Source organism: Monodelphis domestica, chromosome 8 (assembly GCF_027887165.1).
Source record: "Monodelphis domestica isolate mMonDom1 chromosome 8, mMonDom1.pri, whole genome shotgun sequence".
NCBI lineage: Eukaryota > Metazoa > Chordata > Mammalia > Didelphimorphia > Didelphidae > Monodelphis > Monodelphis domestica.
The window spans coordinates 260,074,816-260,091,445 of record NC_077234.1 but is presented as its reverse complement, the minus strand read 5'-3'; the positions used below and the strand labels follow the sequence as shown (position 1 = coordinate 260,091,445).

Genomic DNA, 16,630 nt, shown 5'->3' with positions numbered 1-16,630 from the left:
AGGGATTTTATTTCAAATGTCAGGAAAATCAGAAAAAGACCTGAATGGTAGATGAGCAGCTTATGAGTAAATATTTCTAGGTCTTAAACTATGCTAAAGCCTACCGTTGTCAGTGCCTAAGGAACAATTCACATTTCCATCCATTATTAAAGACTGAAGTGGCTTACTTTGCCACTTTCAGCATTAAATCACCTTTGGCTCATTAGTCAGACACGTATGAAATGTCCATGGCCACTCAACCAAGAGGTGGTTTTATATACACACTAAAACTCAATTTATCGAGAAGTATGAAGCCAGTGCAAAAGCAAGACATGTAAGTGCCATGTGCTCAGTATCGCTAGACAACAGGACGTGGCCTCTGCTTAAAAGGACGAGGAACAGAAATCAACGTGGCTTTCTGATGGCCCTAAATATCAGCTGCCCCTCTCCTGTTGAGACAAAACAGTGCCTTCACATGTCAAAGAGCAGAACACTGAGGCGGTGAATGGCCTATCAGAAATGATCACATCTTCCCTCATCTGTGGCTAAGGACGTGTACAGACTTTTGGGTACTAATCGGTCCTTGGTTACACAGTTGGGAGTTTGTTGTCAGAGGAAAGCAGGCTAGTCTGAGGTCTGCTTTGGACCCTGCTCCCTGACAAGTCTTACCAGATCTTTACCAAAACAAACCAGTGTAAACTATGGAAGCGACTCGCCCTCTTCTCTGGCCAGCCTCTGGCGTCTAGTTGCCCAAAGAGTCATCATGTCCGATTCTTAAGGTAAAGATGAATCGCACGGCCTCGTTTAGGTCAATTCGATGCAATATCCTGAGCCCAGAAGCCTTTTCTTTTCTTGTTTCATGCCTCACAACGCAGTATAAGGAAGACGAGCTTTTGAAATCCATCGGCGATTCACCAAACATGCATTCATTTCCTGTAATGTCGAGGGCTCCCCACGAGCACTGGAAATGGGAAGCTGAAATACGGTGCCTTCAACAGTGTCCCTCCTGCAACTTCGAGCTTCCTGAAAGCAGGGGCTGCATTGGGCTGTTATTGTTTTTGCTTTTATGTATGCAGCTCTTAATACTCTCCCCAGAACACAGTAGTCGCTTAATGGATGCTTGAGGACTTGACTCAATGAGCTAACTTAATGGGAGAACAGATTGTAGGTAGAACTAGGTATGGAACAAGGTAGTATGCAAAGAACGTCTAGAGCAGGGACTCAACTTGTGTGTTTCATGGCCCTTTTGGCTCTCTGATGAAGCCTAAGAATTCCTTTTTTATTTTTATTATCTTTTTAAACCCTCACCTTCCATCTTGGAGTCAATACTGTGTATTGGTTCCAATGCAGAAGAGTGGGCAGGACTAGGCAATGGGGACTAATTCTAGGTCTGATCTTTAGGTTTTCAAACCTAAAGCTAAAATATATCGAGTGAAAAAGGAGATGAATTACCAGACAGTATATTTCTCCTAGAAGTGTGTGGCCGGTAAGTTAGGAAATCCTGCTCTAGACAAAGAGCATACAAAATAAATGAGATGATTTTCCACTGGTGGAACCAGAGAAGAGGCATGGAGAAAGTGGAAGCAAAGTTGGGCTCTGTTAGCCGAGGCCTTCGAGAGGGTTAGAAATTTGAAATGAACTCGTCTTAAGGAAGCAGGGGGCCGGGGAGAGCCCCGTACATGTGGGAGAGAGTTAAATGAAGGCCTGTTCAAAAATGACTTGAAGACAGATGGGGGAGTGCCTCCAATGTAAGACTTAGCAGTTTATTTCCTCTAGGCAACGAGAGACTGCAGAGGTGTTTGCCAGTGATCAAAGGGACATGGTCAGGTAGGCTTTTGATAGAGCGATACCATTTTCTAAACTGTGTGACATTACACGGGGGGCTACTGAAGACAAGGAAAATTCTTAAAATATTGTGTTATTTGAGTAGTCTGGGTGAGAGGAGAGGAAACTGAGGGAGGTACTATTACAAATGGGTGAGGAAAGAATGGCAACAAGAAATATTCTAAAGATAGAATTAAAAGCAATTCACTAAGTAGGTAGCTAGTGAAAAAAGTGACTACAAAAGTTTGAAATTGAGATCACTAGGAAGAGAGTAGACTAGATGGCTCAAAGACGTTCTCTCCAAAACAAAGCCCAGAAGAGGAATCATATAATTGAAAGGAATTCAAAAACTCAGTCATGTGGTCTACAAACATTTATCAAGCATCTAATAACATACCAAAGACTGTGCTAAGTGCTAGGGATAGAAATAAAGAAAAAAGAAGAGTCTCAGCTCTTGAAAGGGTAAAAATCCAATGGGAGAAGACAACCAATAAAGGAAAGCTGGAAAAGAGGGAGTGGGGGGGTTACCTGGTGTGGGGCATGATAAAATCTAGAGGAGTATAGCTGGATGAGAAGTGAATAGATGACTTTCCTGAGCACAACTCCTCCTGAAATGGAAGTTCTGGGAGGAGCTCTCCATTCTCTGTCCTTCTGGTATTCCATTCACCTCCCTCCAAGGAGGGCCTCAGAGCCAGCAGGTGCCGCCATTTATGAATTCCAGTATGGATAAAATTTAACAAGAAGATGAGGTTCCTGGGGTCATAATGACATCACAAGAAGGAAGTAGAAAGTTGGAAATGGTGATCTACTCCAGTCCATATTGTCATGTTCACTCCTGCCATTTTTTCTTTTCTGCTAAGTTCATGGCATCCAAGGTAGTCCCAGATCACTTCCACACCACAATAACTGCCACTCTACTTATTTACTGGTGTCCTTAAAATATCACCAGGTAACTATAATCGAGCTCCTTCCCATTTTTATATCTAAATTCAGCCATCTTCAGCTCTCATTCCTGCATCTGATCAAGTTCCTGATATATAGAATAGGTTCCATCTCGAGCATTTTTAATTTGAGGGTACGAGGACAGTTCAATAGATCTGTCCAGGAAGGGATGAAAGGAATTGCCTGTGAATTGGGGGAGAAATACAAACCAGATACACTTATTTCATAATCATGAGCATGGAGGTGATAATGACACCACGTGGCTAGGAGAGATCACCAAGGGGGAGAATTTTAGAGGCGATGGAGAGGTTTGAGAACAGATTTGCAGCCGTCCCCAAGTTGTAGGATTTTTGAGTTCCAACCAAACTTTGCAATCATCCATACAAGACCTAGATAGAGGTTACAACTAGTTAGAGTGTAATAAAACTAGAATCTACAGCTCCTGACTCACTCACAGTTGTACTTTCTACCATACCATAACACTGTCCTGTTACTTGGAGACTTCTTGGATGCTGTATATTTCCGTAACCTAGTTTGTTTTTTCATAAGGCTGTGAAAGGTAAACAGACACTTATTAGGAACCTATTGTGTGCCAGGCATGTGCTGAACATTACCTCGTTTGTTCCTTGCTATAACCCTGGACAGTAGTTACTATATCTACATTTTATAATTAACTGAGGCAGACAAGGTGAATTTCTCAGGGTCACACAGCCAGTAATTGTGAGATGCTGCATTTGAACTCAGGATTTCCTAACTCTAGGACCAGCACTAAGTCAAATATTCTACTTAGCTGCCTGAATAAGTTTTAAAATAAATACTTTAGAATGAAAACAAAAGAAATAGTTATTGAGACTGTACAGAGACTTTCAGAACCAAACTATGATAGGAATTAGGAAGACTAGCATTGTGTTTTTATAATTTAAAGTATGTATTTATTTATAAAAGATGCCTTTCCTCTCTTCTCATAGGCACATCCAAAGCAATACCCAACCTCCTCAGCCCCCAGTTCCACCATTAGGTTATGTTTCTGGAACCCTGATTTCAGATTTGGAAACAGATATTCCAGATGATGATGATGGTGAGGATGATGATGACAATGATGATGAAGAGGAGGACGAAGCATTAGAAATTACTAGGCCCCTGAGAGGTCAAGATCAGACTCCAGGATCCAGTATGGACAATCTAGACAGTTCGGTGACAGGTAACAACTTATTTATCAGAAATAATTGACCTACTTATAATATTTAAATGTGTCATGAATCAAATCTGTCTTAGCAAGTTTTACTTCATTCTGTTTCCAGAATGTTTTGATGTGTCTAAAAGGGATTTGGAAATATTTTTGCTTTCTTGCAAAAGGGTAAGAAAATTCACGAATTTTAAAAAGCTTTAAAGATGAAAGAAGACTCCATTATATCAGAGTTTTTCAAAAGTTCAGATCTATTAAATTGAAAAAAATGACTGTGAGAAGTAATAGAGTTTGTATATCAGGAGCAACATGCAAAGTGAGTGCAATCTTGAAATGCTTCTTGAGATTTCATTCAGTAAAAATATTCACCGCATAAAAATAAGAAAAAAGACTTCATGAACTAACCTTCTAAAGGATGAGAGCACAAGTTTTTGTTATAGAATAGATAAATGGATAAATAAATATATAGATAAAGCGTATAATTAGCTAGAGTACATTTTTGTACGCTTGACATGAGTGGATTCAACGATTTTTCATTTCGGTGAAGAATAATGACTTACTTAGGGCTTTCCTTAACTTCTTGTCCTGTCTATTGCATAAGAAGGTGCAGCAGAGTTTATCCAAATTTGCAGGAGAAGTAAAATGCCCTAAAGAATGTGTCTTTCAAGTTACTTTTGAAACAGAATTAAGACAGACTTGACTATAGAGTAAAGCTGGAGAACACACGGTAAGAAAGAGTTTTCCTTAAATAGCGAATCCTTTCCTCAGCATCAGAAACATCCTCTACATAAAAACAAATACTACACGCACCCGGTCTTCCCAAAGAGCCGCTGATGGCTCCTCTAAGAGACACGTAAATGCTCTACTGAAATGTATTTATTACGCCTGCTTTCAAGTTCAAAGATTTTACCCCTTATCTGGGCACTGCAGTTCTGAAAACACATTGCGAAGCTGGCATGTGACCGTGATGGAGTGTCTGTAGCTCTAATTCTTCTTTGGCACCCCTCGTTGAATTAAATAGTGTGCAGTGCCCGCCGTCCCACTTTCCTGCTTGTCTTCTTGCCCCGAGGCCAGTCTGCTTGCCAACCTAACCAAGATTTAGGAACAGCAGCTCTACTACTGCGATTCCCAATGAAGATGCCAGAGGTGAAGTTTCCGTCTTGGAGTTCAGAGGGGGCCACTTCCTCCTGCCCTACTTGGCTAAGCCACTTTCATGTCTAGCCCAATCTCCTTTGGTCTAACTGGGCATATTTTTGCACCTTCCTCTGATGTCTCTGAGGCCTTTCCATTAGAAATGTAGCAGAGGGCTTACGATGATAATGCAGGAATGAACAAATCCGAAAAATCAGTTTAGCGTTTGTTGCCTATTATTAATGGTGGAAATGGATGATGTATCTACAAATCAGGACACGGTTATTTTGCACACTTACATGTTCATTTGTTAGCATCTCACCAGATTTTCAAATGGGACTAGAAAGAGGAAAGTGCATTGTTCCTCTCATTAATCTGAGTTGGCCCTCATTCAAGCCGAGTATTGGTGGCAAGAACGCAAATCCGGGCCTCCTACCTGAAGTGGCTTTAATTGCTGTTATCTATAACCCAATGGAGCATTCGGGCAGGCTGCTCAGTTTACCTTATGAATAGGACTATGGCTTGTTGGAAAAATGAAGTTAGCTACCCAATCGCAAGTTATTTCGAGAACATCGTTTTTCTTTGCTTCTACAATAAATTTATAGGGAAGATGTGGTTAAAGTCTTAATTGGTGAGCCTAGAAGTCACCTTGCTAGTGAGTATTTCTGTTCACCAAGGGGAAAAGAACTTTTGGTTACATGTATTCTATAAAACCTCAATATTAGAAAAACAAGTATGCTCATAAGTAGTGTGCTAAAATGCCTCTATTTCCTGCAGACACCCAAGATTTGGTTTAACAATGCTAACTGTGGTGGGCAGTAAGAATAAGCTCCATCTCCATTTGGTTTACAGCTATTTTAAGATGCTAAGTGCCCACAAAGAAGACTTTTTATCGCAGTCTAACATAGCTTTGGCTCTGCTTTTATGTATTACTGGGGGTAATTGGGTAATTTCAGATAAAAGTCCATAATATCTTTTTATTTTCATTATCATTAACTTAATGAGCATCCTTTTATTTTTTAATTGAAATATTTTATTCACTTAATTAATTTAGAATATTTTTCCATGTTTATAGGATTCATCTTCTTCCCTCCCCCCCCCAATAGCCAATGAGTAATTCTGCTGGGTTTTATATGTGTCATTGATCAAGACCTATTTCCATATTTTTAATATTTGCACTAGAGTGCTCCTTTAGAGTCTACATCCCCAATCACATCCCCTCAACCCATGTGATCAGGCAGTTGTTTTTCTTCTATGTTTCTGCTCCCACAGTTCTTTCTCTGGATGTGGATACAGTCTTTCTTCTAAGTCCCTCCCAATTGACCTGGGTCATTGCATTGCTGCTAGTAGCAAAGTCAGTTACATTTGATTGTGCTACAATGTGTCAGTCTCTGTGTACGATGTTCTCCTGGTTCTGCTCCTTTCACTCTGCATCAATTTCTGGGGATCATTCCAGCTCACATGGAATCCCTCCAAAAATGAGTATCCTTTTAAAACAGGATAATCAAGTGAGAAAGGACACCCGGGAGCTCCCAAACCAACCAGAATCAGTCAAAACCTAACCAATTCTGGCTGGTTTTAAAAAGACTGTAAATAATATCATACACAATTTTGCTTTATTGCTTTCATGCAGCCTCTATATTAGGGAAAATCCATGGTGTCAAAGCTATTCCTATAAAAATGATATGTAACTATTAATATTTTTGTGTCGTATTGTTATTTATATTTGAATAATAATACTTCATTGTTTGAGACGGTGGTTCATGAAGCAAGAGAAAGGCAAATCAAATAGAAAAATATCAGTTGCCACATTTCTAATCTCACAAAGAGGATGGTAACCTCAGTAAGATTATATAGCTAAATTCATCTGCTTAAAAATGGTCACAGAAATAAGTTTTAATATATGTTTAAGTGATAGCATTGAAAAATAATTACTAAATCATGTGTGCTTTCCTCCAAACAATTCTTTGACATTTATTTGCAAGATTATGAAACCTATTCTGCAACTCAAAAATATTTAAACATATAATGAAAATTAATTTATGCCACTTAGTCAAATTTATATTTCCTTTTTAATCTTTCTATATTTTTCAGTTTTCAAATTGCTGAAAAGCCCAAAATTCACAAATTTATATTCTCAGATTTTCAAATAGAAATATTTGATTTTACCTTTACCTTATTCATCAGTGCAACAAAAACTATTGAAATAATAGTTATGAATAAATCTTTCAAAGAGAGTCAAAAGTAGTTTTGTTTATCTCAGATTTAGTACTAGGTTCAAAAATAATAACCTAATTTCAAGAAATGCAGTTTATCACCATTCCTTAAAGCCATCTCAGGAGTTGGGTTTTACTTAAACTATTATATTATAATTTATATCCTATAATATTTTACTGTAGCAGTGTATCTGGAGACTAAGGTACTCACCAATAAAGGAAACAAATAAAAACTCTACTCCACAATCTGGAAGTTTTCCTGGAAGCTAAGGTATATAACTTTTAGAGTCATAGTTCCTAAAAACTAAGACCTGAAAAATAGAAGTTATGACAAAAAATTGGGAAAATTTTAATTAATAAAAATTCCATGGCATTACTATCATTACCAAATATCAATTAAATTACTTTTCCAAAGAAACAATAACTTTGAAATGTTTTAAATATTTAATATTCTATGTAAAGTGATTTTAATTTCTAAAGTTAAAAGAAGCATAAAGGTTATCTAATGTATGTTTTCACCTATGTAAATAAAGTATTAAAGAAAATATCTATTTGCCTATTTTACGTATAATATATTCCTTTTTCTGAATCGAATCGAATAGAAATGGGAACATGTGGAATATATTTGAACAGAATATAACAACTTCTACAGATTAGACAAGCTCTACCTAAGTCATTCATTGATCAAGACAGAAGCCAATATTTGGATTGATTTGTTCAGAGATACATATTGATTAGATTTTATTTTACAGACAATTAGACAGATTGCATTTAAGAGTAAATGTGGTTTGTAGATTAAATATATGCTCAGAAAATGGAGAATTGCTAGTTTTTGTATCTCATAAAAATGGTAATGCCACAATTAGCGGGGTCATATTATAAAGCACAGACTTTACTCAAGCTTAATGGACTTAGGGATATGCATTCATCAGCAAGGAAAGATTTAGCATAAAATGACATGTAAATGAATTGATGACTGATCATAAATTAATTTTAGTGCTGAAGATGTAATAGAGACACAGCAAGATGCCACTTTATCATAGTATTTTACTGCTTAGTAACATTTGAGCAACTACTTAATGTTCTATGTGCATTTTTTTCTTTAACAATCTGAATAATTTGGAGAATTATTTTTGGCTTTTCAGCAATTTAAAAACTGAAAAATCTGGAAAGGTTAAAAATGTAAACAAATAAATTTGATTAAGTGGCATAAGTTCATTTTCATTATGTTTAAATATATCGATAAAGCAGTCAACCATAAAGTATCAAAATGGTACAGATGGCTTACCGTCTTTTATTTCAAATTTTCTAACAGAGACATTACCACACATCATCCCTACTTGCATTTTATTTTTCTAGCAGTGCAATATTTTTTACCGCACATACATTTATTCAGAGTTTTGGTAGAAAAGTTCTGCTAATAAATCAGTTGGTGCCACTTTCCTTGTAGAAAGTCTTCTTTCTTTGCCCTTGACAATTTTGGTAATGTCTTGAGATCTAAAGGAGAGCTATGCAAATAGTCACAGGGCAAAACCACGCAAAGAAGTGAAGTTTGAGGCGAAAGGAAGAAAGATGGCCGACTTCAAAGATTGGTGATTTCATCAGGAGGGCCAAGCCCCTTCACTCATGGAGGCCGACGTTAGCCTTTCCTTGAGTAAAGCATGTGGCAAATGTCTACCTCTTAAGGATCCAGTTATGCATTGATGAGAGTTGTCTAAGGTTTGCCAATCCTTAAGGCTGTTGCAACATGGAAAAATTCTAATACTGGGGGAAATGGTTCTGTTTTCTTAATAAGCTTATGCTAATTTTTTCCTTCCTTCCTTTTTTGGAATTGACGGAGGGCTAGACTCGTAATTTCGTTGGAGTAGAGAATTCTCAGTAAGGAAATTCCTTCTACCAACGCAAATCTTGTAGTCTTCTAACTTGTAGTCTTAGGGAGTTATTGGTGATTCTGAGAACTCAATTGACTTGCCCACTTTAACAGAGACACTCTGCATAGAGGAAAGTCTCAAAAGCAGCCTTGCCTGACTACAAGACCAATTCTCTGTCTACACCACCACATTTCCTCTCACAAATGATATTAAAACATTTGCCCCCAAATGGACACACCCTCCATGCCTTACATTTATAGATTGTTTTTCCTCATCTTGTCTTTTCCTAAACTTGCCTCGGCCTTTATAGGGTGTTTAGTCTTCATTTCCCAATTTGTATAATACTGGCGAATCCACTTAAGGAAATTTGCCTTTCCGTAGGTAAAAAGAGGGGCCTTAACTGTAGGGGCTTCCAGAGGACCAAAAGGAAAACGTGGATTTTGATGATATGATGATTCTAGTCAGAATGCTGATGACCTGACTTTTAAAATGAAGCGAGGAAGGGGATCTTCTGCCCTAGCTGACACATTCTACTTCTGTGTCCCTGCACGAGTTAAGCAGTGACAGCCTGTCTCTAGGAGTTTTTGTATCACCACAGAGAGTGCTCTATCCCAAGTACGTGCATACAGTCCCTTTAAAGACATCCCTGGACTTGAAGTCAGGAGACCCGAGTGTGAGACGCGATTCTTTTACTGTCTAGCAGTGCTACTAAGCCTACATCCAGTCAATAACGTCCCCGACCTCTGATCTGTGAATGGGGAATAAGAGCAGGGATACGCATACCTCCTACTATTTTATACCAAGTGCTTCTTAAGCCGTAGAAATGTGAACTATCACGATTATCATTAACGTCCCAATTGACCCTTTTCAAATCCCCCTTTAAGCTTCTTCTGGTAGATAATAATCTATTAGAGAGATGTTAAATTAGTGAAGGACGATAGCAATCTGGCAATGCAAAAGCCCTGGTCCAGGTTCAGGAGCACAAGTCTAGTAATGCATAGGCCTTGTGGCTAAAAGGGAGCTGGGAGGACTTTGCTCTTTCTTTCCTAAGCCTCAGAGATAAACTGAACCTTGCCAAGTTGTTATCTTGGTTGATAAATTAGCAGAGAAATGAGGAAGAAATATATACGCTGCCGAAAATCAATCCATCAGGCCCTAGACCTGATGCCGAGGATAAACCTTCTTTGTGTGAAGCTAGCTCTTCCCAAAGATGGGTAGAGACAATGATGGTGTATATTAATGACTGCAGTTAATAACTATGACCGACCCCAAGGGAGGAATTATGGTTTTGAGGATCGTGTAAATGAAAGAGGATGGCGATGGCTAAATGAATATAATATCCTGTTGTTAGATATTACTGTAGATCCATATTACGCATGTGGAGCAAAATGATTGCGTATAGCTTTTCCCTATACCAATGTGGGCTCAAAAATACTGTTTACTCTAAGTTACCCAGATGGTTGTGAAATGACAAAGGATAAAGTTCCTCTATGTGTACCCAGATAATTTAGTATATATCCATTTTGTACACAATGTGCAGGGCCTGTTTCAGAATCAATAGTCTCGGATGCATCTTTGAAAAATGTTAGAAATTTTTGGATCAAGAAAGTTCTTTAAAAGTATCCCTTAACTTGACTCACTTCAGAGTTAGTAGGCTGAAAACTAAGGATGTTGGGAAAATGCATAGTGGAAGTGGAAGAGCAGTAATCATTATTTGTGCATTTTATCGAGAATCAATAATTGAAATAATCTGCAAAATCAGAGTGAATTACAGATGACAGTAACAAAGCACTAGAATTTAAAAGATTCATCCACAATTTCTTTCATTTGTAAGTGAATAATTAGACTCCAAAATGAGACTCTTTAACTAGCCAAAGGTCACTTAAAGTTTAGGTAACAAGTAATTTCATTCAAATCAATTCAGTGAAAATTTATTCATTGCCTTCTGTAGATAGCACATTGTTCTAAGTGTTAAAAGATAAAAGTTAGCTTGGACAGCGCCAACATTATAGAGCCTGCTAGGGGAATGAGCCACACACATGTCGCTGTAATGTCGGACACTATGTGACAAATGATTATAGAAATATTCAATCGACTATTTTAAATGTTCTGAGAGGCATAATTAGGACAGGTGGTTGGTTGTGAAGGAAAGACTTCAAGGTGAAGGTGACATTGAAATGATTCTGCAAGGAGACATATATCTGTATAAACAGATTTACATATTTCAATGGAGGCAGTTAGATGGCTCAGTGGGCCTGGAGCCAGAAAGACCAAAGTTCAGATATGCCTCCAATGCCTTAGTTTATGTAGGTGTTTTGGAGCAAGTGTTTTAAGCACTGTTTGCTGTAATCCATTAAAGAAGGGAATGGCAGATCACTCCAGTATAGTATCATTGCTAAGAAAACCCCAAGGACATGGATCCTATGGAAATGGATCCATAAAGAGCCCGACACAAATGAACAACTGAATAACATCAATCTACCTAAGTAATGAAATAGGAATTAAAACATCCATCATTCTTAAAACTCATGAAACAAATATCTGCCCCTCCACTCGTTCTTTCCTAATTTGGCAATAAAGTAATTTACATACTGGGAGGATCCCAGGACCAAGACTTATGGCTTTCGTTTGGCTCGTTCCACATACATTTTTTCTCCAGATTAAAAAGTCCAGTCATCATTACTTTAATGTGTTGAGATTACTAGAAGGGAAGTTTGAACAGGTGTATTTGAACCATTAAATGGATTCTTGTGTAAGATCAATCAATAAGTATTTTAAGTGGCTCATATGCTAATATGTGTTAGGCATTATCCTAGGCCCACAGGATACCAAGACAAAAATGGAATAAATACTGTTCTCAAAAAAACTGCTTTCTATTAAGAAAACAACATATTTTCTTAATAGTTGAGTGTCAGCCATGTTACATGTAGCCATCATCCATTTCTCTACATGTTCCTCATTCACATTCATCTTCAATTTAAAAACGATCATGGGGCAGGTTTTGACATTTCTTCATTATTTGATAAAATGACAACTGCTGTCATTAATCATTTAACTCTGACGCCATACCCCAGTTTATGCAATAGTATTTATTGATGAAACTGGAAAAACCTATTTTCCTATAAGTATTTCTTCATTTGTTCTCTCTCTGTGTCTCTGTGTCTGTCTCTCTTGCCCTCTTTTCCCCTCTCACTTGCATCTCCCTATTTCTCCCTCTCACTTTTATACTCTACATAAAAGAGAAAATTGTGTCTGTATATGTAAGGTTAATATATGAAAATATATATAATTGTATAAATATATGTAGTTCATATGTATATATTTATAATAAATATATTTATAATTATATATAATATACATAATTTATAATATCTATAATAGGAAAAGAAACTTGATGTACTATTTATTAATAGTGAAAGAAACTATAAACCAAAAAAATTATGCTGTAGAAACTAAGAAAAATCTCAGCCAAACACATTTCATTGTCATCATAACTCGTGATTTCTCCTTTGGGTTCATACCATTTACTTGCTTCCCAGTAACTGGTTACTTGGTATTAGCTTCCTTTGAACCAAATGATAGGTTTTCTCTCAAGCACACTTAACCTATACATATATGTATATATGTATATATGTGCTTCTAGTCCATATTTGTAAACAAAGAATAATAGTTCATCTTCATCTCTTCATCTCAACGGTATTCTTTTTGTCTCGATTTGTCATTTAACTTATGATAAATCAGTTACTGTTTGGGGGCTATAGGATGACCTCCATGCCAGGTCTCATTTTAATTTCCCAATGCAGATTATTTGGAATTCAGCTTCTCCTATACAAATTCTACCCCTCTTTTGCATGTACTTGTCATTTGTGTGTCCATCCAAGATATAATTATAACATGTTAATAATATTTGTATGCTTTTGTTGTTACAAATAGAAATATTTTATCCCACTCTTCCTACCTATATTCTCTTGGTCTGGCTTCCATCATCACATATCAGGTGATTTTATTTATGGGTCCTTCTTTCAACATATTTCCTATAACCTTTTGTCTTCACATCTCTGGATTTTCTCATCATGCTTCTTTAGTCCATATATTAAAGCATATTCTAGAAACAGATGAGGTAGAATCTTTTTGGAAATGTGGCCTCTGGCAACATACCTATTCAAAATGTGGTGGAGGCTGAAGCAGATCACTTTCAAGTAGAAGCTATTTTATTTCTTATCTCATGAAACCCATTCATTCTAATCTAACCTGATCTATTTTCTCCACTGCAGTATGTGGGATGGGGGATCAGAACAAAGGATGGAGTTGGGAGATTGAAATACAACACAACAATTGATTATGCCTTTTCTTAGTTTCTGCCAAACTGCTTTCCAGTTTTTCAATATTTTTTTTTTATCAAAAAGTGTGTTCTTGATTCAGAAGCTGAGATCTTTGGGTTTACCAAAAATGGGGCAACTATGCTTCTTTGCTTCTTTATATTGTGTATCAAATCTAATTTACTGATCAACGTTTCTATTTCTTAACCAGTACAAAATTGTTTAGATGATTACTACTTTGTAGTATAATTTGAGATTTAGTACTGCTAGGCCCTCTTCTTGCTCATTACTTTTTCATTCACTCCCTTAAAATTCTTTAGTTTTTGTTCCTTCTATCATCCCCATTCTATCTCTAATCTTAAACTTTTCCCTGTCTACCCTGCCAACTACAAATATTCCAAGCTCTCTCATCCTCAAAAAACTCTTATTTTATTCTTCCATTACTGCTATATATTTTCTTTCCTTTATGGCTAAACTCTTTGAGAAGGCCATATACAACGATGGTGAACCTATGGCACATGTACCAAAAAGGGCATACAGAGCCCTCTTTGTGGGCACATAAATTGTTGCTGGCCAGAGTTTCTTACTAGAAAGGCAGAGGGACTCAAGGAAGCTGCTCCCTTCGCTCTCTCCAACATGCTGATGACATTTTTTTCACTTTACCTGTCTCAGTCCAATTTTACAGGTCTCTTCCTAAACACAAGCTGGAGCTTTCTCTCCTTGGCCAGCATTTCTGGTCTTATCTTATTTGGTCATCACTTGCAGCTGGCTGTTCTGGGTCTGCTTTCCCTTGGGAACCTGGAACTAAAGAAGTACTGTGTGTTTCAGAGATATTTTTCTTCATATACCAAAAAGGAAAGGTAGATTAGTGGTGGCAGAATCTAATATGGTTATTTAAATATATCATTGATAAGAGGTATATTGATGGCTAATTCCTTTGCATTTATTTGACATTTACTTACTTTGGCCAGAAAATATCAGAAAAAAAAGGAAACACGGGTGTACTATGAAGAAGGGGAGACAAAAGAACATCATTGAAAGATTACTAGTAAATCAAGAACACGCTTTTTGATAAAAAAAAAAACTGTTAAAAAACTGGAAAGCACTTTGGCAGAAACTAAGAAAAGACCAGTAATTCATACCATATATCAAGAATAATTCCAAATGAATATGTTATTTATACATAAAGAGTGACATCATAAACAAATTTGAAAAGCAAGGAAGAAATTACTTAGGTCTATGAATAGGAGGAGAGTTTGTGACCAAACAAGAAAAAGAATCACAGAAAATAAAAGACAATTTTGATTACACAAAATTAAAAAGATTTGGCATAAGTAAAAACAAATTCAACAAAAATTAGAAGAAAAGCAATAGGAAAAATCTTCGTAATAATTTCTCAAATAAAAGACTGATTTCTAAGATATATAAGGAGCTAATCAAAATGTATGAGAATAAGGGACTGTCTTTAAATGATAGTCAAAGGGTATAAAATAGACAGTTTTCAACAGAAAAATACAAGCTACCACTATATTTTCAAAAGGCTTAAACTCATCAATACCTAATAAAATATAAATTAAAACAATTCTGATGTTTCATCTCAAAATCATCACATTAGCAAGTGTATAAAAATTGAAAATGACAAATACTAAAGGGACTCTAGGAATACAAATACCATTGGAGGGCCTGTGAATTGCTCCAACTACTCTAGAAGATGCTTTAGAACTATCTCTAAAACTATTTAGCTACACACACACACACACACACACACACACACACACACACACACACACACACACATTTTGGCTCTCTGATTCCATTACTAAATCTATATACCAAAGAGTGTTACAAAGAAAATGGAAGAGGATTCCTATCTACAAAAATAATTGTGGCTTTATTTTTTGTTGTGGCAAAGAATTGAAAGCTGAGGGGCACTGTCAATTAGAAATGACCATGTGGTATATGAATGTGATGAAAGATTGTGGCCCATAAGAATGATAAAGGGGACAATTTCATAGAAAGCTTAAAATGGGAGCTAGGAAGATTCGAATGCAAAGTGAAGTGAGCAATTTATGTAATAATGAGAACATTGCAAAGACAAACAGCTTTTAAAGACTTGGGAATCATGATTAGCACAATGAAAAATTGCAATTCCAGTCATGAAATGTGCCAGTCACTTACTGATGGATAGAGGTAGACTCATAGTGCAAATTGAAATGTGTTTTTTCTCTACTGTTTTTTTAATTTAGAATCTTTTTCCATGGTTACGTGATTCATGCCCCCTCAACCCAATCTTTCCTCCCCCCGTCCTGAAGCTGACAAGCATTTCCACTGGGCTATACAGGTCTCAGTGTTCAAAATCAATTTCCTTGTTATTCATAGCTGTAGCAGCACAATCTTTTAACATCAAAACTCTCATCATATTCCTATCACACTATGTGATCGATCACATATTGTTCCAATGCATTTGAGTTTCTCCAGTTCTTTCTCTGGATGAGAACAGCATTCTTTGCCTTAAATTCCTCTGGATTGTCTTGGGTCATTGCATTGCTGCTACTAGAAAAATCTATTACATTTGGCTGTGCCAAAATATATCCGTCTCTGTGTACAATGTTCTCCAGGTTCTGCTCCTTTCACTCTGCATCAATTCCTGGAGGTTGTTCCAGTTCAAATGGAATTTCTCCTGTCCTTTATTCCTTCCTTTCTTTTTTAAAAAAATAAAACCCTCACCTTCCATCTTGGAATCAATACTGTGTATTGGTTCCAAGGCAGAAGAGTGGTAAGGGCTAGGCTATGAAGGTTAATGGACTTGCCCAGGGTCACACAGCTGGGAAGTGTATGAGGCCAGATTTGAGCCTAGGACCTCCTGTCTCTAGGTCTGGCTCTCATTCCACTGAGCTACCCAGCTGCCCCCCCTTTATTCCTTTCAACACAATAATATTCCATCACCAGCATATACAATTCATTTAGCCATTCCCCAATCAAAAACACCCCCTTATTTTCCAATATTTTTACCACCACAAAGAGCACAACTATGAGTATTTTAGTACAAGACTTTTTCCTTATTATCTCTTTGGGGTACAAACCCAACAGTGGTACAACTAGGTCAAAGGGTAAGCATCCTTTTAAAGCCCTTGGAAAAAAGTTTCAAATTGCCCTCCAGAA

At 37.0% G+C, this 16,630-nt stretch overlaps 1 protein-coding gene across 16 annotated transcripts in view; it reads left to right on the top strand.

Annotated features, from left to right (window-relative positions):
* Window positions 1-16,630, top strand: part of ROBO2 (roundabout guidance receptor 2) — a 608,856-nt gene that overhangs the window by 566,820 nt on the left and 25,406 nt on the right. For all 16 annotated transcript variants that reach the window (XM_056807276.1, XM_056807277.1, XM_056807269.1 and 13 more), the window contains one exon: window positions 3,714-3,946. In XM_056807276.1, coding sequence (XP_056663254.1) covers window positions 3,714-3,946 — 233 coding nt within the window. The remainder of the gene's footprint in view (window positions 1-3,713; window positions 3,947-16,630) is intronic.